The sequence below is a fragment of the Platichthys flesus genome, chromosome 14 (assembly GCF_949316205.1).
Source record: "Platichthys flesus chromosome 14, fPlaFle2.1, whole genome shotgun sequence".
Lineage (NCBI taxonomy): Eukaryota > Metazoa > Chordata > Actinopteri > Pleuronectiformes > Pleuronectidae > Platichthys > Platichthys flesus.
In genome coordinates this window covers 5,731,961-5,758,355 of record NC_084958.1, presented here as the reverse complement: position 1 = coordinate 5,758,355, position 26,395 = coordinate 5,731,961, and the positions used below count along the sequence as shown (strand labels likewise).

At 42.1% G+C, this 26,395-nt stretch overlaps 2 protein-coding genes across 2 annotated transcripts in view; one reads left to right on the top strand and one right to left on the bottom strand.

Annotated features, from left to right (window-relative positions):
• The window catches only part of ctnnd2b (catenin (cadherin-associated protein), delta 2b), a 122,346-nt gene extending 112,082 nt beyond the window's left edge, over window positions 1–10,264 (top strand). The window contains exons 22-24 of the mRNA XM_062405185.1: window positions 3,074–3,202; window positions 5,073–5,149; window positions 7,450–10,264. Coding sequence (XP_062261169.1) covers window positions 3,074–3,202; window positions 5,073–5,149; window positions 7,450–7,713 — 470 coding nt within the window. The 3' untranslated portion in view covers window positions 7,714–10,264. The remainder of the gene's footprint in view (window positions 1–3,073; window positions 3,203–5,072; window positions 5,150–7,449) is intronic.
• A 5,500-nt stretch (window positions 10,265–15,764) lies between these two features.
• Window positions 15,765–25,959, bottom strand: LOC133968637 (ankyrin repeat domain-containing protein 33B-like). Its single transcript, XM_062404786.1, has 5 exons — window positions 24,827–25,959; window positions 22,075–22,204; window positions 17,960–18,100; window positions 17,328–17,491; window positions 15,765–17,237 (listed from the first exon to the last, which is right to left on the bottom strand). The coding sequence occupies exons 1-5, from the start codon at window positions 25,310–25,312 to the stop codon at window positions 16,581–16,583; spliced, it is 1,578 nt and encodes a 525-aa protein (XP_062260770.1). The 5' UTR covers window positions 25,313–25,959; the 3' UTR covers window positions 15,765–16,580.
• Window positions 25,960–26,395: the final 436 nt, after the last annotated feature.

The following is a 26,395-nucleotide window of genomic DNA, read 5'->3' as shown; positions in this document are numbered from 1 at the left end:
TCACAGTGAATCCTCGAATAAATCGGTTTTATAACTTAATGATTTATTCTGCTTACTTCATAAAGTCCAGCAGGGCTCAGGCTACGAATGACAAGATGCTTTGAAAGTGCTGAGCTGGATATTCAACAAGTCATCCAAGTAATTGGCATGAAGTATTAAATTAAATTAACTGTATAGAGAAAGTGTTACCATTCACAATTATCAGTGTTTTTTTATTCATGATAATTTAATACATTTGTGACAGTAATTTTAAAAGCAAGGTTGACATGATGTGCATTTAACATCTCTCTGCATGTTTTACCTTGTGATGCCGAAGCCTTTACAATAGTCAGACCTAATTAAACGATGACAGTACACTGGCGTTTGACATTTAAAATCAATGAAGGAGAATACATTTTTCAGGTTTGCTTTGACGCAAAAGTCAGGAACAAGTGTTCATTCCTACCTCTTGGCTATAGACTTTAAAGAGCTTCGGAGATAAGATCATCAACCCATGTCTTCACCTTTTATAATGGGACGTAATTATACATATTTCAATAGATGAATAACTGAGTCCCTCTCACCAGACCCACAGTAATATATTGCATAATTAATTCCCAATAATTTGTAGATAGCAGTTAAATCAATCCTTTTTCAATGTGGTTATAATATTCTCTATATCAGTAACAAAAGTGTGGAGACAATGACGAGTGTAGTTTTGATGGTTTATTTAAGAGTTAAAGAATAAAACATTAAAATGCCTAAAGAGAGGTTTTAGGGTAATCGTATAATTACTTCTTATTTTTCTTCCAGTTGAAAACATCCCCTGCACTAAGTATTCACAAAACATTTAGTCTACCTCCTTATTACCATTTCAGGTGAAATTGGAAAAGCAATCCACAAGAAATGAGCAACGAGTGGATTTGTGTTGCCCTCAAGCTCTGTGAACACATTGCTTACTCACTGCTGCGTGAAAGACACTTCAATTAATTATTTGAGGCTCCTTCACCGTTAACTGAGCTGAACCTGACTTTAAGTTTAATAATAGAGGTTTTCTTAGAGGCAGGATGGAGTATAAACAATAACCTAACCCAAAAGTAAAACTTCCTCCTCATCATGTAACAAGATGCATGTCTGAAAGGGGTTTTAGCACCAGTTCTGTAATGAATATATTATCAGACGAGTGGCGTCATTTCCAACATTACCTATCACACTGAATGGTCTTATACATAAGAGACAACAGCCATGTTTGTGGCTCTTTGAGTGCTTTGACCTAATTGCTAACACAAGCGTGTCATACGACCAAGCTAACATGTGTAATGTTTACATTGTTTACAATCCTATATTTGCATTTTAACTCTTGTTAATAAGCTTAACACAAAGTAAAGCTGAGACAAATGCGCAGATATTTGGCCTTTAAACCTAAAAATATGCAACCAGTACATCTCACCCCTTCCATTGGCATTCTCGTCCAAGCCAACGTCTGGCTATCGTGTCTGATTCAGTGGTGTAGGTCTCTCCAGCTTGTGATGCACACTGGGAGCACAGGCAGGGTGTTTGCCAGACAATCACTTCATCAAGTCTGAATGAAATTATTGTTCCTGTTCAATTAGTCATATGCATGTGATGACTTTTGCTATCGGGATACAGATTGTAATCCATCAGAAAAAAATCCCTCAACCAAAGTTTTGACATGATGAATCAGCATCTTGAAGCCTCAAAACTATTTACTACAATCCACCCAGTATTTTATTGTTGAAAGAATTCTCAAAAAGCCCAAAGTACCATCCGCCTGGTGACACTTGAAGAAAATTAATGGGATCTGTAAATCAATTTGGTTCATCCTCTGCTGACAACGAATTGGAATTCATTCAGTAGTTGGAATATTTCAGTCTGATGGAGAGTGTGGGCTGACCACAGAGCCAACATTTTCTCCCTCAGAGCTGTATAGCTAGCGTAGCTAAAAGCCCACACTGGAGAGAAGTGGATTTATGACGCTGTCAGCTGACAGTGGCAAAATGATAAATGCTGTAGTTTGGAGGCTAATTTCACTTTTTTATTTAGTTTCTCAGTTTACAACTTGGAAAACAGTCACAGATGGTCCACCAAGCCATTTGTTGCATTTTACTGCTGCAGACGTTTTTTTTCTGATGGAAAAAAAAGTGTTCCTTTGTGTGTGAAGAGTCCTCAGTGTACCTACAGCTGTTTGCTGCAGCGCCTGGCAAAGGATAATTGGCCGTCTAGGTGCACGTATTACAATAAATGATATTAGCAGAGCATTAATGAGCGTATGGATCAATGCTGACTGTGTTATAATGTACAGGGAACCCAAGACAAAACAAAGAGACAGATGCAGCCTCACAAACAGGCTGGCGGGCTGCAGCTCCGATGTGAAGAGCTGTTGATAATGAGAAAATATTAGAGGAAGTGTCACAGAACCATATGGCACTGATACAATAGTCTGGTTTTCCTCCAGCACGGCTAACCAGATCTAACTCATTATCTGTACCACTGATCCCACCACCCTCATATATCATTTTCTACTCCCCCAACCGTGGGCGTGCTATATATTTCCTGTATATTTGTCCCTGTTTGGTACCAGAGGATTTTTGCATGTATAATAACACAACAGGCAGGCCTTAATAATCCAGTGGGAGTTAAAGATGGAGAAAATATGCAGTAAATACAGGTGACGAGAGACCTGCGTGTAATCAGTTTGAGAAAGAGAAGACAGAGGCGAGATTAAAGCTGATGCAGGGAGGAGTGATGACTCAGTGTTTACCTCTTCCAAATCACACCCCAGTGAAAAAGATAAGGCTTTGTAAAGAATGGCGCACACACCCGCAGAGTCACAATACTGATGGTTGGAGGAAATAACACACGCAGTGAAGATTCAGGATGCTGCGCCTTTGTTGAGAGTGAGGCAGGTGAATACTTAGAGAGGTGCAATTTTCAAATCAGTCATGCCGCCCGCTGTTAAAGGACTGAACATGTGTCCTCCAGGTTTTCTAGTCGCCTCCTCAAGATTATGGTGTGTTGGTGATTGTTGGATGTCTCCCTTACTACGCGTGTGTGTGTGTTTGTGTGTGTGCAGCAAGTGCGCCCGCTTCCCCCAGGGAGATGATGGTGATGAAGGAGAGGAAGGCAGACTACGAGACGACCGGCAATGCCAGTTACCATGGCAACAAGGGCGAGCACACATCCCGGAAGGATGCCATGACGAGTAGGAATTCCACGCCGCATGTCTGACACCAAATTACACGCTCACATGAATCTTGTGTATTCTGCTGACTAGATCGCTTTGGAATTAAATACTACAAAATCCAAACACAGGTTTTACAAACATTAAATAATACAGAGAGGTTTCGGGGAATAAGCTAATTTGTTTTCCTGGATCGTCGCTGTTTAACGCTCACCGCCCCACATGCAAATGTGCTGGTCTGCAGGGGCACCGTCGATGTATCCTCGGTTTAGAAAGAAAGACAAGCCAGAGTGTGAATAGTAAAATGACGATGGGTGCAGCCACTGTTCTGCCGCTCTGACACAGCCGTGTGAGGACAGGTCTGGCTATGTGAGCCTGTATCTGTACAGCAACACTGGTTCTGATGCAGGAGGCAGGAGACACTCGAAAGTCGATTTGTTTGTGACTTCCTGGCAGGTTCGCTGTTTACTCTGATTAATTAAACACAACCTCTCACTTGAACTTTGCAGATTTTGCTTTGGTTAATCAAATGTGTTACAAACAAGCTAAAGTGTGGCTTGAGTGTTATGGACGTTTTATGGAAGCTGGTGAAAAGAGAACTCAGGCAGCAGCTGATGTCTTATGCAGAAGGTTTTAATGTAGACTTGATGCATCAAGGAGACCAGAAGGTGGAACAATAAACAAACTTTAACACAGTAACATGAGCAATTGTCACCAAAAGTCTGAAGATGTCTCCCACAGCATCCCCAAATATCTTCCTCTGATTGCGTCACCCATTTCAACAGCACATCCATGAATGACTAGAATTGCTGTCACTCTCCAAGCTACATGTAGGTGTTCCCATCCTATTGGATATTTGAGTCTATAGTGTGCATTCCTAAATCAAATTGTGTCCTTACCTCTTTTCAGTGGTGAAATATGCAAAAGAGTTGAAGGTGATGTCTCTCTGTCTGGAGCATCTGAGTTAGATATGAAAGTCCCTCAACGTAGACACAACAGTGCACTGTTGGATGGCTCGTTATCGATAACCTGACCTTGGGTCCTGCCTAAAAGAGAGAGGGGAGTATCTGAGTAATATTCAATATATATAATATATAGTGCCATATACAGTAATGTGTGAGGATGTTATAAATTCCTCAACAATGAGCTATAAAGGAGATGATAGATAGATGTTTTTCCAGAGCCAGACTAGCTATTTCCTCCAACTAGCTGCTGGTGGTTGAAAGAGAGAAGTGTGAGTTTTCTCTGTCGGAACACAAATGGCATTCGAAACTCTTGCTTCAAAGTTCACTTTTATCAGTGAAATGAATCAACAGTAATTACTTCTCTCTAGAAGAAGTCTACTTTTTCTACGATCAATCGTTTAAAGTTGAACAAACTAGTATGGTTGAAACCAGTTATCACCTGATCATGGTATTGACTACGCCGTCACACATGTAGGTCAGTGTTTGCCTCATGGTTTCAGTTAAACATCCACTGAGAATCAATTGTGTGTGATCAGAGATCCCTCGCTAATGAAGGAAGGATAGGGAGTGTTGCCGCTGGAAACACAAATAAAGTCCATTATAATGTGACATTTGGATCAATATGCTGCTTTAATGCTGCTTCTGTGGAGGTTTCAGTGTTTCGTTGTGTTAATCCTTGTAGACATTTTAATGCACCCTACTCACGATGCTGGAACCAATGAATCCAAAGCTCTCCTTAATTATCATCAATCATTATTAGGGTCCGAACACCGAAATCGGTGGGAGGCCCTATTGAAATTGTTTCTTTTGTTATTCTTCTACTGAAACATGTGTAGCAGCAGGTACAACACTGAGAGAGTGACCACTCATGTGCTTTTACATCTGAATGAGTTGTTCATCTAACGTCGTCCTCCCTGTCTCTGCAGGTCAAATCTCTGGTGGCTCTTCAACACTACACAGAGGAGCGTACGTGTCGCCCACTGATGACCTGAAGTATAATCAGGTAATAATCAAATTTCTGTTTTTTTTATGTCCTTCTAGACATATCTGTAATACACAGTTGAACAAAAAATTGTGTTTCTCAGAGCGTAATGTTCACAAACAAACAAAAAAGCAGTAGTTTTACAAATTGGTGCTTTAAGCCATTCACTAAAGGCCGGCACATGCTTCTGCGTTTTCAGGGACACGCCCCTTCTTGCGTGATGGCGTGCGTCGCCCAATTTTTCTAACTATACGACAAAGCTACGCAAGCCTCACGCAGCCTGCAAGGCTGTGATTGGTCTGCTAACTACATACTTTCTGGAGTCAGATTTCCGGTTTCATGCCCCATAATAGTGGCAGAAACCAAGGAAGATTTAGAAGAACAATTATGGATCAAATTGAAGAGCACTTGGCAGAAGAGATCCGAAAGTATGACCACTTATATAACCCGTCACTGACTGTCGGATTTGTCCGCCAGAAAAAGGCTATGAGGAGCCGCAGTGGCGATGTAAATAAACAGTCAACGACGACTGCCACACACAACCTGCTTGAAATCTCGACCAGGGTGCCGTGATGAACCCCCTGAATTTTTACTCTGCATAAGTGTGTAATCAGGGAAACCCAGGCGGCAACCATTTATGTGGGGGAGAGGGCAACACAGGCTCAGTGCAGCTTTTATTAACTGCATCAGAATGTCTGGCAAGCTGGGCTCAGGCCTGGATAGTCTTCCCCCGAGCCGCACTCTATTCTTTTTACAACTGTGATGTCCACTTACGTTTCACCTGCTCCAGCTTGATGTGTCGTTTTATGAGCAGGATAAAACAGAAGAGCAGGAGAATCAGTCCAACCCGCTCTGATGTCTTGTGTTTTCCTGATTAAATGCAGTTTGGGGAGCAGTTGGAGGTTTTTCCTGTTGAAAGCTCTTGCAGTGTGTTTCCCTCTGTCGCCCGTTAGTCATATAGTACGATTTCCCAACGAGTGTAAACTTTGCTTCAGTGATTACATTACAACTTAGACATGTGAGATGTGCCAAGTTCTCTGAGGGAGAGACATCTGAGCACCCACTGCACTGACGGATTAGAGGAAGGTTCTTTCCCTCTCTTGCTCTTCTTTGCATGTATCTCTTGATGAAACCCCATTCACCTCTGTATGACTCATATATGCGAAAAGAGAAGGAACTGCTATACAGGAACCTCACAGGATGTGTAGTAGAGATAAAATACCACAATGAGATTTAAAGGTCTGATATGTATTGTATGGGTTTTAATAGTGATGCCATAAAGATACTATTAGCCCTACAAAGGTCACTATAAACCTGTAAACTATGAAACTGTATAGAGACCCATTTAAACGTGAATGGTACACAGTGGTTTTTCTCAGGGTCTGGCGTTGGGTCTATTTTCTTGTTTTTCATGCTGCCTATCACAGAGTTTGGGGACGACACTTTCACAGCAATTGAATTGACACTCATGTCGCTCTCTGGTCAGCCAGGTATCTTGTTGTAAAGCAAAATGTATTGTCGTAAAGACACAGGTTTCACAACAACCTATATTTGAAAATAAATCGTCTGGTATGTATCAGCTTTTTTGAAATTATTATCAATCAGTGAACGGCTTTGTCTAAACACTGTCAAAAATTAATTAAGTAGTGACACAGTAGATGAAGATTAAATATTAAAACTGTTTTAATACGCTTCAGGTAGATATTTATTTTCCTATCACAGAAGACAGAGACACAGACTTATTTAGGTTGCACTAGACATCTGGAATAAAACAAGCAAAGAACAAGCAGCCTTGTAAGTTAACAGTCCGGAATAAGGTTTTTATTCAGTAATTATAATCCCATTTTTAATGCCACATTTGCTCGCTGTTTGATGGACAGCAGAGGAAATGGTGGTGGAGCCTGACAGAGAAGTTGGGGGAAGTGGAGTAAGATATATGGCACCTGGTAACTTTTGGGAAGTGTGTTTAGCTAGCTTGCTAATGTTAGCCACTCACACACTTATATTCTGATTTATACAGGTAGGAAGTGTAGCCACACAACTGAAGTTGGGTAGTTTCGAGAGAGCTGTGTGCCATGCTAACGTTAACTGCTGGACAGTCTTTATTCCTCAAGTGTAAAGAGCAAATTATTCTACATTTCAAGTACCTTTCTCTCTGATTGTATCTATAGCCCAAATCGATTGTGATACCGATCTTTGGTGGTATTATTGTCTCTATGAGAACGTATTTAACCTGGGTAGCATGTTGAGCAAATGAAATGGACCATGAGGGTTTAGTGTCTTGCTTCATTCCCAGTTGTGATTTTTGCTGTGTTTTGCAGGTCTCTTGTCAAGGCTTGCCGTCAGAGCCCTACCCACCGTTCCAAAACCCCCCGCCGCCCGACAGCGGCAGCTACGAGGACCAGGCCTTCTACGAGAACCAGGTTCACGTGGGGGGGCGCCCTGCGCAGGGTGAACTCACCATGCAACTGGGCGGCCTCAAGTCCACTGGCAACTATGTAGACTTCTACTCAGCCTCGCGGCCCTACAGTGAGCTCAACTACGAGACCAGCCACTATCCAGCCTCACCGGACTCCTGGGTGTGAGGGGGGAGGAGGAGGAGGAGGGGGAGAGAATGGAGGAAGGGAAAAAGGACAGTGAATGAGTTTAAAAAGATGGAGGAAACAAGATAAGAGGACAGGCCCTTCTTCCCCATCCTCCTCCATAGTTCCTGAGTAGCATCATACAGTAGGCAGCAGGACGACAGAGGAGGAGGATGGAGCACAAGAAAGGAGACGGGGGAGAAAATATTGGACAATGCTCCTTTCAGACGGAGGAGGGAGAGGGGCACAAAGGAGGATCAGAGGCAAACGGAGGCGCGGCCATGCATGTGCATGCACACCACCAACAAAAACCGACGGACACATTTTCTCTCTGTGTTTAGTTTGTGATCAACAACTGCTGGAGAAGGTTGAGCGGAGAGAAAGACCTCATGCACCTGAAGGCCTCTGGGTACGGCACGTAAGAGAGATGGACGCGGTGAGAGAGAAAAAGGAAGGAAGAGCGTGAAAGGAGAAGTGGGAAATACTCTACTGTGTTGAGAGGAAGAAGGACGATGGAAGAGAGAAACAGACGAGGGGACTCAGGGACGGACGGTTTTGGATTGCGTGTGGGATGTGGGAGAAAGCTGTAAATATGTGGTATAGCAACATGGCTTTTAGTAATGTGAAGCACAAGAGGCAGAGCTGTAGGACATGTAGAACGTCTGTCACACAAACTTTTCTTTCTTCTATGGCTTCAGTGTGATGTTTCCTCCTCTGGGCAAAGAACGCTTCTGGACTTTGTCAGTTGAACAGGTTTTTTTCTTTTTGTTGTGTTTCTACTTTTTTAATTCTGGATTCTGGTTGTATAGTATTTGATGTACATTGTACATTTACCAAGATGCATTGTGTTCTGTACATTGCACTATTTTCTGTGTCATGTCAGGCCTTTCGCCACCGGTTCAACCTCACTTCCCTCACTTACTACCCACACACATACACACAGTGCACTCGGACTGTCTGAACTCACATCACAGCTACAGACTGATGTCAACCCATAAAACGCTGAATATGAGTTAAGCCATGAAGCGTCATTTCTGGTAGGTAGGTCACAGTGCTCCTCTTACTGCCCTGCAGATAGTTTTCACAGAGTATAACAGCTGCCAAACACCTGAAGAGTAGCTCAAACTGTTTCCCCGACAAACTCATGTTCTTAAGGCTTTTTTCCCACATCAACGCCTCAAATCCCCCATTTTGTTTCCCCATGAGCCGTTCCTTCACGCAAACTCTGCTCCTTGTGTATATAACGTGCCAAACATGGGTTATTCCCCCCTCTGCTAAGGGGCGGGAGGTAATGGGTCAAGTTAAAAGGGTCCAAGTTCTGCTGAAGCTATGAGCGGAATATCGTCACGGTTCTAACAATGCCAGTTTGTAAATGCTTTGGTTTTTATAAACTGTGTTTTACTGGGATGAAAATGGTCCTGCCAATGCACCAGGAGCTGGGAGAAAAATTCAAATGAAAACTACAAAACCTAAAAAAAGCGAAGGGAGAAAAAAAAGAAAGAAGATAAACATAGAGGGACTGTGACCGGATGGAACCTCGCTTCCTCCAAAGTTGTACAAATTAGTTGATTTCTGTGTTGTAAAATAATCAATGTTTGAAGTACAAAAAAAAACTTTTCTGAGAGATGGGTGGCCATTCTAACTTCATGGTAGACAAAACTGTTAATAGAGTCTGGATATATATTATATAAATATAAATATATACTTTTTATGTGCAGACGTGGATGTCACTTATAGCAGCAACATTATGGTAAAAAAAATTACAGCAACATGTAGGAATTTCGTTCACATTTTGTTTCCTGGTCAAAACACTAAATTGTCGACTTTGTGTAGTAATGTTGTTGCTATGTGGAGTAGAGTAGACCAGGGCCCAGGGATCCACGTTGTCACTGAAGCAGTCCAACTAGGTGCTATGTCCGCCAGAAGTATTTACAACAAGTAAATACATGTTGTCACATCCAAACTACTGAGGTTCTTCTTTTTACACGTCACAGGTGACCGTTTGAAATCACATCACAGAGAACATTCACGGTTGTTTCCTCTGAAAATGTGTTTCCCGTGCATGAAACTCCCTATTCTGATCAATTGGTAGCATTATGCTAAAGAGTGAAAATTTGCATCCATGAACGCATGAGTGTTTGTTGTCAGTAAATCTGAAAGTTAATGGTTTCTGTATTTTTTTGTAAGTGAGAAAGGCTAAATTGTAAAAAAAAAAGTGACAACAGACCCTGGTTTTCTTTACCCACTGCTGTTTAGAAGTCTTCTTCGGATGCTTTAAAACCACTCATGATGCAACTGTCCCCACTGAAACACTGGATGAAGAGCAGACGTGCTGTATTTGTTAGTAAACGTCTGGAAACTGACAAAGTTATGTATGTCCTTGTGATCCTTAGGCAGAAAAAACCTGACTGTAAGACCTGTATGAAGATATAACATTGGTAAACTTTTTTTTGTTGCTAGACCAAACGTGTTTTAAAAAGAGAATTGTGAATCTTTCTATTGCCTCAAAACAGATTGCAACTGCTCCAAAAAATATAAACGGACCATCGAAGAACCTCTGACTGTGAGAGTCGTTTGTTCTCTTGTCTAGTATTTGTTGTTGTTGTTTTAAGAAAAGTGGTCGTCAGTCGTCAAAGATCAGTTAACTGATGAGCTAAATATGAATCTTTAATCAAAGCGAAAACTGTCTTTTTTTTATTCATTTGTTTTTCAGAAATCAACTCTTAAAACTCAGATGCAATCAGGAGCAAGTGCATTTTTACTGTGGGGTTTGTCTTGTGAATAAACAAGGTTAGATTTCCTTATTACTTGCAAAAACACAGTGTATGTGCCCTGAAGGTCTGACAAACATGTTGTGTGGATTTCATTCCTCAGAAAATATTTGCAAGGGGGATTTAAAAAGTATTGTGGATCCAGCACTGTTTCTTGGCTTGACTTCTTCTTCCCCACCTTTGTAGCAGCGTGGCAGCATAACTGGTATGATCAGTGGAGTTCCTATTTGTCATACTCATGTGCCGTCTCATGCAAGAGGCCACAATAGAAAACAATTCCACGCGCTGTATTGTAGCCCTTTAGATTTAGGGATGATTGAAATGTGATTTATAAACTAAGAGGATGTTCAGAGGGCATAAACCTCCTCCAAGACTTGAGCCCACGTTACAGAAAGTTAACCAAAAAACTCCACCTGTTTATCCAGCTTTGCTCCGAGATTTCATGGGTTCTTCTTTTACTCATACCCCACCCTTACGTTTCAAGACAATTAGTTCAGTTGTTTTTGAGTAATCCTGCTGACTGACAACAGACAGGAATGAAAACATAACCTTAATAAATGTAATAAAGTTCTAAAAAGGCAACTAGGCTTCACATTTGAGCATAAAGTAACACGTCTAACACGAGGAGACTCGTTACATCAGACACATGATGGAAAACAAGGATCACCTGAGCCTGTGAATTTGGAAAGGATTTTGGAAACAGACCATAAGGAACTGCTGCAGGGGCCCAGGTCACTGGGGGCCCTGGAGGACTGTCATTGTCATTTTCTGACCAATTTGTTTTGGAATTTACACCAGTACAGTATTAACTGATTCCTCCATTATTATATGATCATTAATTGTGTCCCATACAGTCCCCTTGTATCAAAATCTAGCTCAAATACTTTTCATTGTTTCAGTTCATGTCTTGCTTAGCAGGTACCTTTTTTTATAAAGTAAACAACAAATAGCTACAAAGTTAATGGGGTCTGGTTGTGTTCCAGTTTAGAAACACTGGTGGAGTATAATGAAGCAGATGTCTGCAGTGTACCATGTGCAAACACTGATAGACAAGACCAGTGAAGGAGACTGAGACAAGTCTCAGTCCAAAATAAGAAAACAACGACAACAACTTATTAAGTCTATAGATGGGACCCAGTTTGACCAGTCCTGTTTATTCTCTTAATAATACACTCCCTTAAATATAATGGCATTCAGCTTTAATACCTAGTTGTTGGGGTTTTAGTAAGAATGATAACTTGTAAGAAATGATTTGTTCTTATGGTTAAAACAATCTCCACCTGGTTTTACACAACAGACAACAGGACACGGGAGGTGTTTCAGGCACGTCCAGTGGGGAGGAGACCTCGGGGAAGACCCAGGACTAGGTGGAGAGATTATATCTCAACACTGGCCTGGGAACGCCTCGGGATCCCCCCGTCAGAGTTGGTCAATGTGGCCCGGGAAAGGGAAGTCTGGGGCCCCCTGCTTGAGCTGCTCCCCCCGCGACCCAACCCCGGATAAGCGGACGAAAATGACTTGAGATGAGATGAGACAACAGGACACAAAAAAAAAACATGTCTTCAGATGTTTAAAGCCGCGTTTGATCACAGATGTTCTGGTGTGAAACATCCGATTGTGGAGGAGCGGCCGTGGCCCAGTTTTTAAATCATGGGATGTGAAGATGAGTTTGATTCTCATGAAGAACAGATATTTGCAGCAGCTTCACAAGAGAAGAGACAAGGGAAGAAGAAAGAGGATCGGTCCTTTCTAAATGTAACTATGTCTGAACCTGTGCCTGCACATGCTTATATGTATGTGTGTATTTACATGTAACTTGTCAAGGGACATGAGTGCCCTCTGGTGGTCATTAGAGCAGCTGCAGCACAGGTCAGGGTGGCAGCCATTTTAGTCTCTGAGGCCTGTTATGTTGAGCTGCTGGCTGCAGATTCATCACCACACCACAGGCACAGATTTGTATCAGTGAGAGCCGAGGTTGGGTCATAGAGATGTTCATTACACGTGCACAGTCAGAATGCAGAACAAAGCACGGCCGAGGTGTCAGTCACAGCTCCAGTGAAGAGAGGCGGGTTAAAGTGCATCTTTCTTCCTTATCCTGGCCACAAATACCTCAGCAGGACGTTCATTCAGTTAAAAACATACACTGCGGCAGAGTCCAGAGGCCGGGCTGATAAATTCCCGCTGAAGCTGCCTTCACACAAGCTCGGCTGATAAATAATAAACACAGTTTGGGGAATCTTCAACCTCATCATATCTTATCAAAACAGCCATACTTTATAAAAACAAGTTCCTTTAGTTTATGATTAGTGGATGATTTTCACTGATTTATTAAGGTTGACAGATTTTTCATTATGTTTCCTTCTGTGCCCAGAGAATCCTGCAGTGACTCTGAGGTTTAACAGTATGAAAACAAATAGGGCGACGCCTGCAAGCTAGTTCAGGCAGCCACCTGTAGGCTCATTCATGTGTAATCATATGGGGGATTGATTAAGTTGGAGGCTAGATGCCACACACTAAACCTGTGTTACTGATACAATGCGTTTGAACGTGAGTCGTCGGACTGAACTCCACCAAACCTCTTATTGACATCTTCCCCCTGCAAAGAATTATAAAGCAGATCACTTATAATGAAAGAGGTGGCTGTAGCTCAAGGGGTAGAGAGGGCTGTCCACCAAACGTCGAACGTCTCCCTCCTCTCTCCTGGCTTTTGTTTAGTTATTTTCCTGTGTCTCTTCTGAGTTTGTTTTCAAGGGCGTGGCTATCGGGCCACACCCCTCCTCATTATCAAGCCCATCTGAGGTCAATCTGGCTCATCACCACACCAGATTCCTGCTGCTTTTTTGAATATTTCCTGTGCTCAGGTTACAGATCCAGCCCCTCTGTTTGTCTGCTGCACCCTGGAAATCATTTGTATCATCTTGTTTACCTGTCCCCTCCACCACCATTGCACATGTTTACAATAAACTGTACCGTGTCACTTTATGCTCCGGGTCTGCGTCCGAGCTCTGCATCCTGGCTCCTGAAATCCAGTTAATTCTAACAGAGGGTCTCAGCTGGACAGTGAGAGGAGGCTGTTCACAGTGACTTGCAGCTGTATCAGTGAGGGGGACAGAAAAGAGAGGGGGATGTATCCACTCTCCTCAGTGGAAATGACTCCCTATGCACCAGCAGCCTGTCTGGTCCTGACCAACTCAGTCTGACACAAACAGGTCAGGGTTCATACATCCCTGTGGTGGTTTTCTGCCTCTAATTTGGGTCTTGTTAAAGCCAGAGCTATAGAATAATAAGGGGGTATTAAGTATTTGGGAGTTTGCTGCGTCACAGCACCAAATGAAAATCAGCTCAATGAAGGGCTCATATTCATTTATTTTATATTTTTGCCAGGAGTCGGCAGCTTCATAAATTTCAAAGCTTAAAGATGACCTGAAAGGAGGGACAGAGGAGCGGACAAGTATGCAAACATTTTCCTGTATGTTGCCACTGTTGAGGGCAAAGAACCTTTTGTAAAACCTTTCATCTTTTTCTCATTTATTTAATGCTGTAATTATATTTTGTGAAAAGCATCTGAATCATATAACAGCCCTCCTCAGGGTTTTTTTCACAACTAACATTAATGACATGATGATGCAGAACACAGACACATGCTGGTCCTGTGTTCACGGAGCAGGACGTGGATGCAGTACTCGACAGCAGCACCAAAAGTGAACTATCTGTGTGATTATTTAGGAAGTCAGCAAGTCACCCTTAAGCTGTTTATTTTTGGCTCCGCTTTTCAAATTCTCCACAAAGCCTTGACAAAGCCTGTGTGATCTGCCTCCTCAGCTCAGCTCAGCTGGAGAAGAAGCACTTCCCTCTGTGCGCTTACCTGTTGTGCTATGTATCAGTGTCAAACGGCTTCCTGGCTTTCGGCTGAATGCTCAGCGATCCTTTCCTGTGGCACTCTGCTGCAGCAGCCTCTCACAAATCTTCATTTGGTCACGCTGTCGCAGCTCCTCTCTCCGTGCCGCTGAAATCCCTCAGACTAGCTGACACCCTGCTGCCTGTCTGAGCCCCGATTCTGTCCCTTAATATTCATTTGCTGTTTAAGTCCACTTTGTTCATCGTTTTATGTCTTATTCAGGACAGGTCCTTCACTAGAGCTGTTAAACCTAGTTTGGCCTCCTGTCTTGTTGAAATTTTTGTGTTTTTAGTTTTTAGCTCTGAATCTTTTAAAACAAGGATTTCTATACATTGTATTAAAATAAAAACATTTTTCATCAATGTTGCTGATTTAAGTGTACAGCTAGCCACGAAGATGCTGATACCAAAAATACCTGAAGAAATATGTAACTAAACATATTGGTTTTCTACCAGAAATATGTGATCTTGCAGTAAAACATCCATTTACTACAGCCTTATTAAAGTTATTTAAAACTTTTTTTATGGCTCTGTGTATCAATCAATGAATCGTGTTTTTTTTTGTATAGCACATTTTCACAAATCACGATTGGTCTCATAGGACTTAATAAGGTGTGATATCCTCTGACCTTAACCCTCAACAAGAGTAAGAAAAAAACTGAAACAATACCCAGATAAAAAAAGTGTAGAAACCTCTGACAGTCACATGTGAGGGGAACCCTCCTCCAGCACAGACAGAAGTGCAACAGATGCCTCGTGTATCAGAACACATCAACAATATTTACAACATTCCTGAGATAAGTGAATTTGTACATAAGAAAATGTCAGAAATGCCATGAAAGTTGTAATGATAGTCATGTGGGCAGGCATATTGTAAATCTACATAACCTAGTTGTAAACATCATCCACATTTAAATGTTGAGTTTGCAGAATTTAGTGATATCTAGTGGTGAAGTTGCATGTTGCAGCTGAATACCCGCGTGATAGCCTTCAGTTGTCATAAAAACTCAAAAGGTTTTTATTTGGTCTGGTCTGGGCTACTGTAAAAAACATGGCTGCCTTCGAAGAGGACCCAATCCCGATGTCAATATAAACTATTTAAATATAAAGGTCCCATTCTAGGTTAAAGAAAGCAACAATAAGTACAAATTGCACAATTACAAACTAGTAACCATCAGTAGGATTATTTTATAATTACTTTCTGCCAATAGATCCCTTTCACCTAAATCTTACACACTGAACCTTTATGTGAATAACATGTATTGATGAGATATGTGAATGAGGAAGAGGAGGAGAGAGAAGGTCATATGTGTCATGTGTCCCCTGACAAACTCCGGCAATTTATCACACAATTATTTAATTAAATAAAAAACTTTATCTCCAATATTCACCAAAGCACTTTTATTAAAGTTTTACTGGCCCAACCTATTTGTGTTTGTGTTAGTTGTAAAGAAATGTAACTATGGGCCAAAGAGCTGCAGTATTCCCTGCCTATCCTCTGTTCTGGTATTCCCTGATCTTTTCTCTCAATTAAACATCTTTTTATTCTTTTCCCCTTTCTCACAATGACTCCTAGTTTTCTTAAGAGAATGACACTTTGTGAGGGTTCAGCTTTTTATAGGTTAAGAATCAGGCCAATTTTGACCACAGGTTCTCAGAAGTTTTTTATATGAGGGAAAATGCAGTGTGTACTTTCCTAGTTTCAAGGTCATTGGTACAAAACTTCCTTTAACCAGCCTATAGCGTTATATAATGAATATGTTTGCAGCTTGGTAGCATATTTTTCTGAGGCGTCAACAGACTATAATAGATCGAGGCCATCTGCTGAGCTCTTCATTACTGAAACCCTCACACTTCTTTTTTCTTCAGTACCTTTTGCCACATGCCAATGGATTTACCATATATATTCTCTATATATTGAGCTGCCTGCTGTCATCACTAAGGAACTCGTACTACATACAGTACACTGTGGATTTATGTCCTCAGCACCTGTGTCGCTCCCATGCTGCATCGCAAATTGTGCTTTTACAAATATGCATGAACTCAAGTAGAAACAAGGCAACGAATTCAACAGTGTCGGCAATCTCAGAAAACAGACGTGAAAATAGATCAGTTATTCACTATTAAAAACACTGCATCATGTGATCCATTGGATTGTTTGGTGCAGTCCCTCATGCTGTGCTCTGTCCTCGTCCCGTCCCCTCACCTCCTCTTGATCAGAGTTAACAGTGTCTGCCTCTCCTGCTCCTGCCTCCTCTCTATTCTCTTCATCTTGTAATCCCACTTGGGAATCTGCAGCTCGTTGTGGTTACGGCTCCGTCGGCATTTCTCTGGTACAAAGCTCGGAGCCGGGGCCTTGCAGAGCCTCACTTTGGGCACTGTGATGCCTGGCCGCACACTGCTCCTTCTCAGCATATTGAGTGGCAGGAGACTGGCTCGCCTAAAAGCCACAGAGGACGCAATGGCTATGTCACTGAGCAGCTGGGGCTGCAGGCTGGCCCTCCGATCCCTCTCCCTGGGAATGAGGAGGACCTTTGAGTTCTGGAATAATCTCTTATAGTTGTTCAGTCTGTCAGGGCCCAAGTGCTTCAACTGAGCGACACGGTGCCGCCTCAGAATCTCCTGCACAGCGTGACGGCGCTTCCCGATGCAGGGGGGGCTGCCCGGGCACACTGTCCTGCAGGCTATGGCAATGAGCGGGCTGGAGAGACTGGTGGTGATCTGGACCATGTGGTCGAGAACACCCTCGTCCACAGGGTTTACCTTGTTGTTGATGTAAAACCTATAAGGACAGCAGGAGAGAATGTTGATCAAACGCCTCCAGCAGGAATTCGGTGGTCGGCCCTGGTCCACCAGCTCCTGCACAAGAGCATTAAACATTGTGGTTTAAAAGAAACAACTTCCAAAAAGAATTCAATATAAATTCCATCTCATGATGAATGTAATAACCTCCAGTATAGGCCACTCCAGAGGGAAGGAGTCACAGAACTGCTCGGCACAGGGCTTCAGCATCAGACGGTCCATCAGGTTGGCTGTCTCATAGCGACCAGTGAACAGAGCCCACTCCCTGGGAGTCAGACCGCGGCTGCTGTCCCGGGCCTGAATATCACCTCCTGGAAACAGGAAGATTTATGGAGACGATCGAGGGAAAGGAATCTGATGAGCATGTGCACTGATCCAGCTGTGGCTCAGGAGATTGAGCAGGACATCCACTAACTAGAAGGTCGATGGTTGGATTCCGATCTCCTCCAGTCTTTCAGAATTGTCCTTGGGCAAGATACTGAACCCCATATTGCCCCTAAACACTGTACCCAAAGTGTTTAAAAGTATGTTATGGAAAAAGTGATGTATATAGAGTGAATAGGTGCATGCAACTTGTGCTGTAAAAAGCTGTGCGTTGATAATAACAAATACTATAAATACAATAAAACTATATATGATAAGCCTATATAAATACTGTCCATTTACCATTAATTTAATACAATAAATGTGATTAACTTTATACATACATTACCCTTATACATAAGATTTTATATCTGCCTGTGTTATTCTGTATAAAAAGAAAATGAAGCTACACTCACCAGCCAGCAAGAGAGTCCGAGTACACTCAGCTCGACCCTGCATGGCCGCCTTCATCAGAGCTGTGAAACCGTGACAGTTCCTCCTCTCAATGTCCAACCCAGGGAAGTAGTTCAGCAGATAGGTGCAGATGTACAAATGACCTGCAGGACAGAAAGAGACAGGTCAGTTAGATATGGACAGGTCTCTACGTGGCTTCTTCAGACATTGAATTTGGCTCTCTTCATTCACACAACTTTTTTAAATCTATATAACAAACAAACCCCTCCAACTCATATTCTGAAGAAAACAATTAGTGTGAAGAGTTTGTGTTCTGAATATGTAACTTTGTGGCAATGATGCGACACTTCTGGCCTTCTTGTGGCTGAACTTAATGGATGGGAGCCTGAAGTGACCCACTTGTAAAAAGGCGAATGTGCCCAAATATCCCAAAATTAATGTTTTGGCAAAGCAAGCAAGGTGTAATCTGGATGTGAACCTAAAGTGGTGGACATTGGTTGATTGTGGCCTAGATCTGGCAAACAGAAACGGACTGTCCAAGTACCATCATCCCCTGCAGTATGTTGGCCTGATGTGTACGGTGGCTCCAAATCTGTGCCAAATAATGATGCTATGTGGGTCCTGTACACATGAGGCCAACAGTGAATACTGGATGTGGTCTAAACTGAAATATCTGACACTTGAGCACAAATTAATACACACAATGAAGAACTTAAATACATAAATTCAGTAACACCAAAGCACAAACTAGTGATTTAACAACAATAATTTGTTTGTTTGTTATTTCCCAGACTACACCTAGTTTTAAAGATATATTCTGCCTATGTATGCAATCAAAGATCATAGATTTATTTTTGTATTAAATGTCTTATCATAATGTCAAGTCACCATCAACTTACCACTTTACATTAATTGTCAGTATCTCCACTGAGCCAAATGGAACTTGAAGTAAAACTGCAGTTTTCTATCCTCCACCACACTTTGTTAACCATTCACATCATTGACCTGATTGAGCAAAACCAGGGTATAAAACCCTCTGACCTGTTTCTTTGTACCAGACATGAGGGATTTCACCCATCAGCTACACAGCCTGTTCACCCTGCTGCTGTTTGCCTTGCCTTGTGTCCACTGCCTGATCACCAGACTCTTTGCTCAGGCTGTAAGATCCCTGAGCCTCCGCCACAAACAAACTGTAATTTAATTGCATTGTGTAACACAGTAAAAATTCTTTTAAATCCTGAATGTTAACTCCAGCTGTCTAGATATTTTCTTCCTTTAGTAAAGACTGAGTAAAAGTTGCTCTCCTCTGTCTGATGACCACTTTGCTGCAGGAATCACAGACTTGGTCACTGCTCCCCCGAGGTGTTGCAGAGTACTCTGTCATGAAAGGGGATCAATACTTTTTTAATGGAGCAGAAAATGAAGACTAGTCTGCGGCCATTCATCATCGTTAGCAGATGAGAGGCTGCGTCGCTGTGTCTGACACATGTGGCTGCATCGCTATGAAATTACCTTCGCCATGATACTGTCTAATGTTAGCAAATAACACGGATTCTTGCAGGCACCAGACCTCATAATACGATCGGAGCTTTAATTTTGTCCAATTTTCAAACTCAATTCTCTGCACTGAAGTTTCTACCACTGTAGATTATGCACTAAAGTAAAAGTAGTGGGGGAGAGAAACACATATAAAGGTCAAATGTCTTGTTAGGAGGGATATTAGATATACCAGATGTTGGATCCCTTACAGGGATGATTACCTGATGTAAAGAAAGGCTACACCAATAATGGGCTTATGAATGCACACATATGACACAGATGTGATATTTCAATGACAAATATATGTGTGCCTCCTCAGTGATCACAGTTGTGTGAGGACGATAATGTACAGAGGATGAACTGTAACAATGAAAACGCTCCACACTGTGGTAAATGGAGGAGAAAGAAACTCAGTGAGCTCTCTATCTTCTCTGAAGAATCTTTTTATGGATCCCTGTCAGAGTGAACACGTAATCAAGATGACTCCATGTAGATGTAGAAAATTCACTTGTGTGCGTGAAATTTCTTTTTTTTTTTATGTATGTTTAATCTTTCTCATACAAGTCGATTACATCATTCCGTTGCAGTCAGAAAAGAAGGAACCAGCTTTAGTCTCTTTATAGTTTTGTTCGAACAGCAGCCACAAATACCAGTTACAGGGTCATAGAATATTGAATTTCCCTTCAATTACAATTAACTTCTGATTAAAGAAGAACAAATAGTTTGTTTTTGTTGCTCAGATTCATTGATTGTTTCCTGATACCTTGTACTCAGCAAAGAAAAAGAAGAAATCTTATAGAATCACTAAAAATAATCCAGCTGCATCAAGGAACATGAGCTGTCACGAGCTCAAACCTTCATTTTGAAGGCAGACACAAAAACAACAAATGGTCCAATTGTTACCCTAGAGTTTTACTTTGAAAAATCGGTTTACAGGCTTGACGGTTCAACCTTGGCCTTTACTTCCCCAGCCAATGTGTCATCTAATCTTGTTGCTGCTCATGCTTGTGACCCTGTTGCACAGTTTTTACAGTATCCCTGAAATTACACTGTTGAGTTCAGTGATGGAACTGATGCTCTTTTGGAGACTTGAGAAACAACTTGTACGACCTGTGATGTGGGTAAATGTGGAGTAACCCCAGTACAGAGTGACTAAGTGAGCATATTGACTCACTGTAATGTCACTAATGCTATGCATCCTCTGAGCTAGCATTTGCTAAAATTAGCCACATGAGCCACTGGTCTTCCACTAAAGACGTCAGCATTAATCCTCTCAGTGTAGTGACTTCCTTCAAAAGTGGTATGGTCTCATTGTAAAAGATCTGACTTAACAAAAAGGTTTTGTGATGTAACCCGACAAAGTGATATGTTGTCATGACAAGAACAGGAGAAGGAACTTTTCATATTACAAAAACAACTGAGGACATCTTGTAATAGTCTAGTTTAGTCTTTGGTGTTTATTGTTTGTTTATTGTATTTTTCTTTCTGTTCATATTAAGCAAATGAGCCAATATGATAACTGCTGAGCTTCAGATGTGCTGATTGGTAGAGCCTATCAGACAGAAGAACATTGGCAATCCCCCATTTCCAGCCTTTGGTTTACATCAGTTTAGCAGGTTGCTGGCAGAAGCTAAATTGTTACCAGACAGACGTTAGTAGCATCAACCTTTCCATTTAACTCTAAGCAGCAAGGTGGAGGTTTATTTCCAAGAAAGTGAAATTATTCCTGTAAACATCAAGGGCATAGACTGTACACATGGACGACATGACAGCTCTCAAGTGAAGCCAAATCATCCTGATCGCCCCCTGGTCCCAGGCCTCCGTGATAGTAAATGTAAATCAAAGTTCATGTTACATATTTTTTCAAAAAGAGATGGTCCAGTTCTTTTCCCAATAAGGTTTTTTCATTTGTTTTTGGTTTTGATGCAACTGACTCGTTATTGACTGAGAGTATGAACAAGTGGGACCTTGATACCATGGATCGCTATTAATCAATCCTATTCATTTGTAAAGCTCATATTCACAAATAACAGTTTCTCTCATGGGGCTTAAAAGGTGGGACGTCCTCTGTCCTTAACCATTATCGCTACTGTGCAGACTGTGGCTCCAGTTTCAGAATATTTTAGCACACGCGGAATCTATTGCACTTCTGTCCGTCCAGGGAGAGGGTTCCATCAGATGGGGCTCTCTCAGAGGATTGTACTCATTTTCTTCCACTGTTAAAAATGTTTGGAGTAGTTTTTCCTTGGATGCCAAGGATGCCACACCTTGTTAAGCCTTCTGAGACATACTGTGATTTATGAATATGGTCTATACAAATCAAAATGTATTTAATTGGCCTGGGGAGAGGAAGTGGACTAGTGGCAGAAAAATTGGACTATGTGCAAAAATCTGACTGGATGGTCTTCAATAGGACTCTCCCTACCCCACTGTCTAAGTGCCCCTGAGCAAGGCACCTTACTCCCACAACACCTGCTCAGATTTGCTTTGATTTGTTTATAGCAAATATCGATAGAAGTTAAAAAAATGAGATAATCTACATATAGGTGGTCAATTCAAAGACCTGAAGGGGGTTTACCTGCTTGTGCTGCCGTGATCAGAGCAGTGTTGCCCTCATTATCCTGCCAGTTGACGTCCAGAAACGGACACTGAGAGAGGGCGATGACCACATCCAAGTAGCCATGGTAACACGCCACGATCAGGCCAGACTGAAACACAAAAACAAGAGTGCCTGAGTTTCTTCTTCTTCCTCCTCTCTTTGACTGTGATTGATTTTGGCTTTTAAAAACACCCAATATTGTTCCTCCCGGCTACAGTGAAACTTTTTCTTATGGTTACACCACCATTTTTACCCTCAGGACAAAATCATTGCAGGGACTCTCATAAAAAGAAATAACACTTGTTGGTCATCCTGCCTGCAAGTAAGGCAAAATGCTGTAAGTTACAGTGTGGGCCAAACAAATGAAACTGTAATAAACTGTTCAGGCACAGCACTGGTCTCCAGCTGGAGATGTCATTTACCAAATACCAAACTGTCAAAAGTACTACTGGTTGATTTACTCTTAAATTTACTGTTATATCATTGTCGATATTGGGTTCATGATATTCTAATATTTTTTTCCCAACAAAAGGGATTGACTTCTCTAAATTACCAATGGGAAATGGTCTGTATCTACATAGCACTTTTATAGTCTTGATTAGCTCTCAAAGCGCTTTACAGGACAGTTTTATATTCACACACACATTTATACAGTGCATCTATGTGCAGCACTATGATCTATGAGAAGGGGCATTTTGGGGTTCAGTGTCTGGCCCAAGGACACTTCGGCATTCTACATATACAGGATGCCTCACTCAGACCCTGTTCTATAAGAGAAACACTGTCAAACCTCAACATATCAATGTCTCTGAGTATATTATGTTTCCTATCTGCAGTGGTGATGTACAGTACATGTCTGTTTCATCCCACCAGTTTAGATGGTATCCCCTGAATGAGGAATTATTAATGATGGCTTACCCAATGTAAATATACTGTTCCACCTTTGGATAGAGACGAAGGACCTTAACGAGTACAGTTACTCAGTAAAACTGGTTACAGTCATACAGTTACATACAACTTGAATATGATTTAAATACATAAACTATGTGAAACATTTCCAAACATTCTCTGTAGACTGACAAATATGAGATTATCTGTATTAACACCATAATGTCCACACCGATCAATTTTCTCCAAAAACACATGCTACCTTGTGTTTTCAAGAATCTGTCAGAGTAGGACAGGAGATAGAACCTTCAGCTTCCAGGCTCCTCTCCCGTGGAACCAGCTCTGGGTTCTAGAGAGTGTAAGAGTAGAACAGGAGGTAGAACCTTCAGCTGCCAGGCTCCTCTCCTGTGAAACCAGCTCCCACTCTGGGTTCTAGAGTCTGTAAGAGTAGAACAGGAGGTAGAACCTTCAGCTACCAGGCTCCTCTCCTGTGGAACCAGCTCCCACTCTGGGTTCTAGAGAGTGTAAGAGTAGAACAGGAGGTAGAACCTGCAGCTACCAGGCTCCTCTCCTGTGGAACCAACTCCCACTCGGGTTTGGGAGTCAGACACCATCTCTATATTTAAGGTTAAACTTAAAAAGTTCCTTTTTGAAACAGCATAGAGTTAGTTCTGGATCAGCTGAGTCCTGAACCATCCCTTAGTTATGCTGCTATAGGTCTATGCTGATGGGGAAACTCCCATCATGCACTGAGCATGTCTCCCCTTCTCTCTGTCTTTCTGGCCCCAGATTCATTTATTTACATGTCATTAACGTGTCTTCTTGCTCCCATAGCCTCTCTCTCTTTCTCTCTCTCTGTGCAGGTATCTCCGACTCCAGAGCTGCAGGATAACAACTATTATTATAATTATTACTATTATTATCAATAACACCTTTTATTACTTAATTACTATATGAACTGTTGCTGCTATCATTAATAATCAATTGCGTCTTTACACTGTTATTATTTTCAGAGCTGAAACCTGATGGTGCACAAGTGTTCTTGGTCCCTCTCACCTCTCTCTTCCCATCTTCTCCCCCTCCCAACTAGCTCTCTCTCTGTCTCTTCTCTCCCCTCTTTTCAAACCATCTCTTCTCCCCTCCCCAGTTTTCCCTGCTCAGCCCAACCGGTCGGGGCAGATGGCTACCCACATTTAGTCTGGCTCTGGAGGTTTCTTCCAGTTAATGAGGGAGTTTTTCTCTCCACAGGCCCCAAGATTCTGCTCATTGTGGGAACTGTTGTCTTGACCTTCTATGTAAAGTGCCTTGAGATAATGTATATTAAGATTTGGTACTTTACAAATAAAATCTAAATGAATTGAATCTGTATTGTAAATTAACACAATTAAAGTTGAAATACACTGGTTCCAGGTGAACAATTGGGGCACAACACACAATAGTGCGCTCATATAGGCCAGTATAAATATGAGTTTCCTGGTCAATCCCTCTGTGTGTTCCAGCTCCATGCGCACACACAGTATCTCTTACCCAGGTCTCAGCTCAGTGTCGCTAGGAGCCTGTTAAAAGCTGAGCCCTGATGGCAAGCTTCTTCTTGACACTGCCACTGTGCACTTTAAACTCCCCGTCTGTCACTGGAGGCTTAACCAACTGCTCTGAACTCCCCTTCAAGACGTGACCTTCACGCCCTTATATAAGCCCTTCAGAAATCATTGGTCAATGGTCAAAAGAGGTTTCCAGTGGAGAACATTGAGGTTTCATTGGTTTCCACCATGACGGTGTGGTTTCAAGTGAGTAGAGAAAAATAAACCCTCAACATTTCATTAAAATGCATTAAACCACCTACTCTTCTGTTCTTATCTGTCTCCCACACTTCCTCCTCGGTCATTCCTTGTCTGATCATGACTTTGACGATGATGGAGTTGTTGTTGCAGCATGCCTTGAAGAAGGAGATGGACTCAGGGCTTGGTGAGCGGTACATGTCCGACATGACTGAATTGTCTGGGGGATAGAAGGAGTCGTCCGAGGCGATGCTCCGCGTGTCCGAGCGATCCGGCAGAGCCTCGAAGTCCAGCTCCTCAAACTCCTGGTAGATATCATCCTCATCCTCCCAGTAGTTGCGTGTGTAATCAACTTCCCTCTCCTCTTGATATTCCTCTCCTGATATCTCGCTGTCATTCCCATCTTCATCCACCATAGTGATGGACATGACAGGTGTATCCATAGCCCCTTTATTGGTCGTGAATCCAATATCACCAAATCCAGGTCCTCCAGTTGCTCCATTCTCTCGAACCTTTGAACCTTCAATTTGCTCCTCCGTTATCAACACCATTTAAAACCTCCCCCACACACTTTTTCAATTATTGTGGGGTGCCAGGACAACTCTAGGAGGAACTAGAGCTTATGTCCGCTGGCCCGATGCAATACAGCGTCTCATCCCAGATGACAATTAATCCAGGCCAGGTTCTTCACCTTAACTCCTTTTCATCTCTGAAAGGTCACAGCGGAGGCATTAGATGATTGCACCTGTTGCTAGTCCTCCGTCATCGTCAAATAAAACTTCAGCTCTTCACAGACGTTACAAATCCTCTATGCCACAATGTCACAAGCAAAGATTTGATCATGTGCATGATCTGAAGTCATCAGTCTATATCAATGAAGTGACCAAACACAGTCAATAGAAATAAAATGTCACATTTATTCCTCCTTGATCGGGTCTTCAGAGTCACGTTTTCAGTTAAGTCTGGTTTGACAGGCCCAAGAGCATCCATGGTTTACAAAGTGCAGCCAAACCTACTTGTCGTCACACAGGCGCCACAAGCTTTGATGGTCCCATTGTATAATCATGACGTCAGCACCCAGCCAGGCAGCTTGAATCGACTTCTTGAAGAGTTGAGTGGAAGTTAAAGTTGAAGTTGCCCTGTGCAAAGCAAAGGAACTGGTCATCGTCCTGGTTGGAAACAGTAACTAATCCTGTGTTTCCCTAGGGAGGAACCCTGGGCTTCTGTGACAATTGCCGGCAATGGGATGAGAGACATTTGCTTCAACTGACGCATGTTAATCCATTTAGTCTCTCTCTCTCTCTCTCTCTCTCTCTCTCTCTCTCTCTCTCTCTCTCTCTCTCACTCTCTCTCTCTCTCTCTCTCTCTCTCTCTCTCTCTCTCTCTCTCTCTTGCTCCATCTCCAGCTCCCCTGTTGCATTCCTCGAGCCAGTGACATGAGAGTTTACATGTTTTCGGTTAGAATACAACAAACTGTGAAAATGGCACAAGCAGAAATAGACTTGTCTTAAACTGAACCTCTCTGAATATCTATTTACACAGCGAAAACAAAAGAAAAAACCAGCAAGTCCAAAAATAATGTGCAAAATAAAGAAATCTAGAAATAGAAAAATAGATATCCTTATAAATGTCAT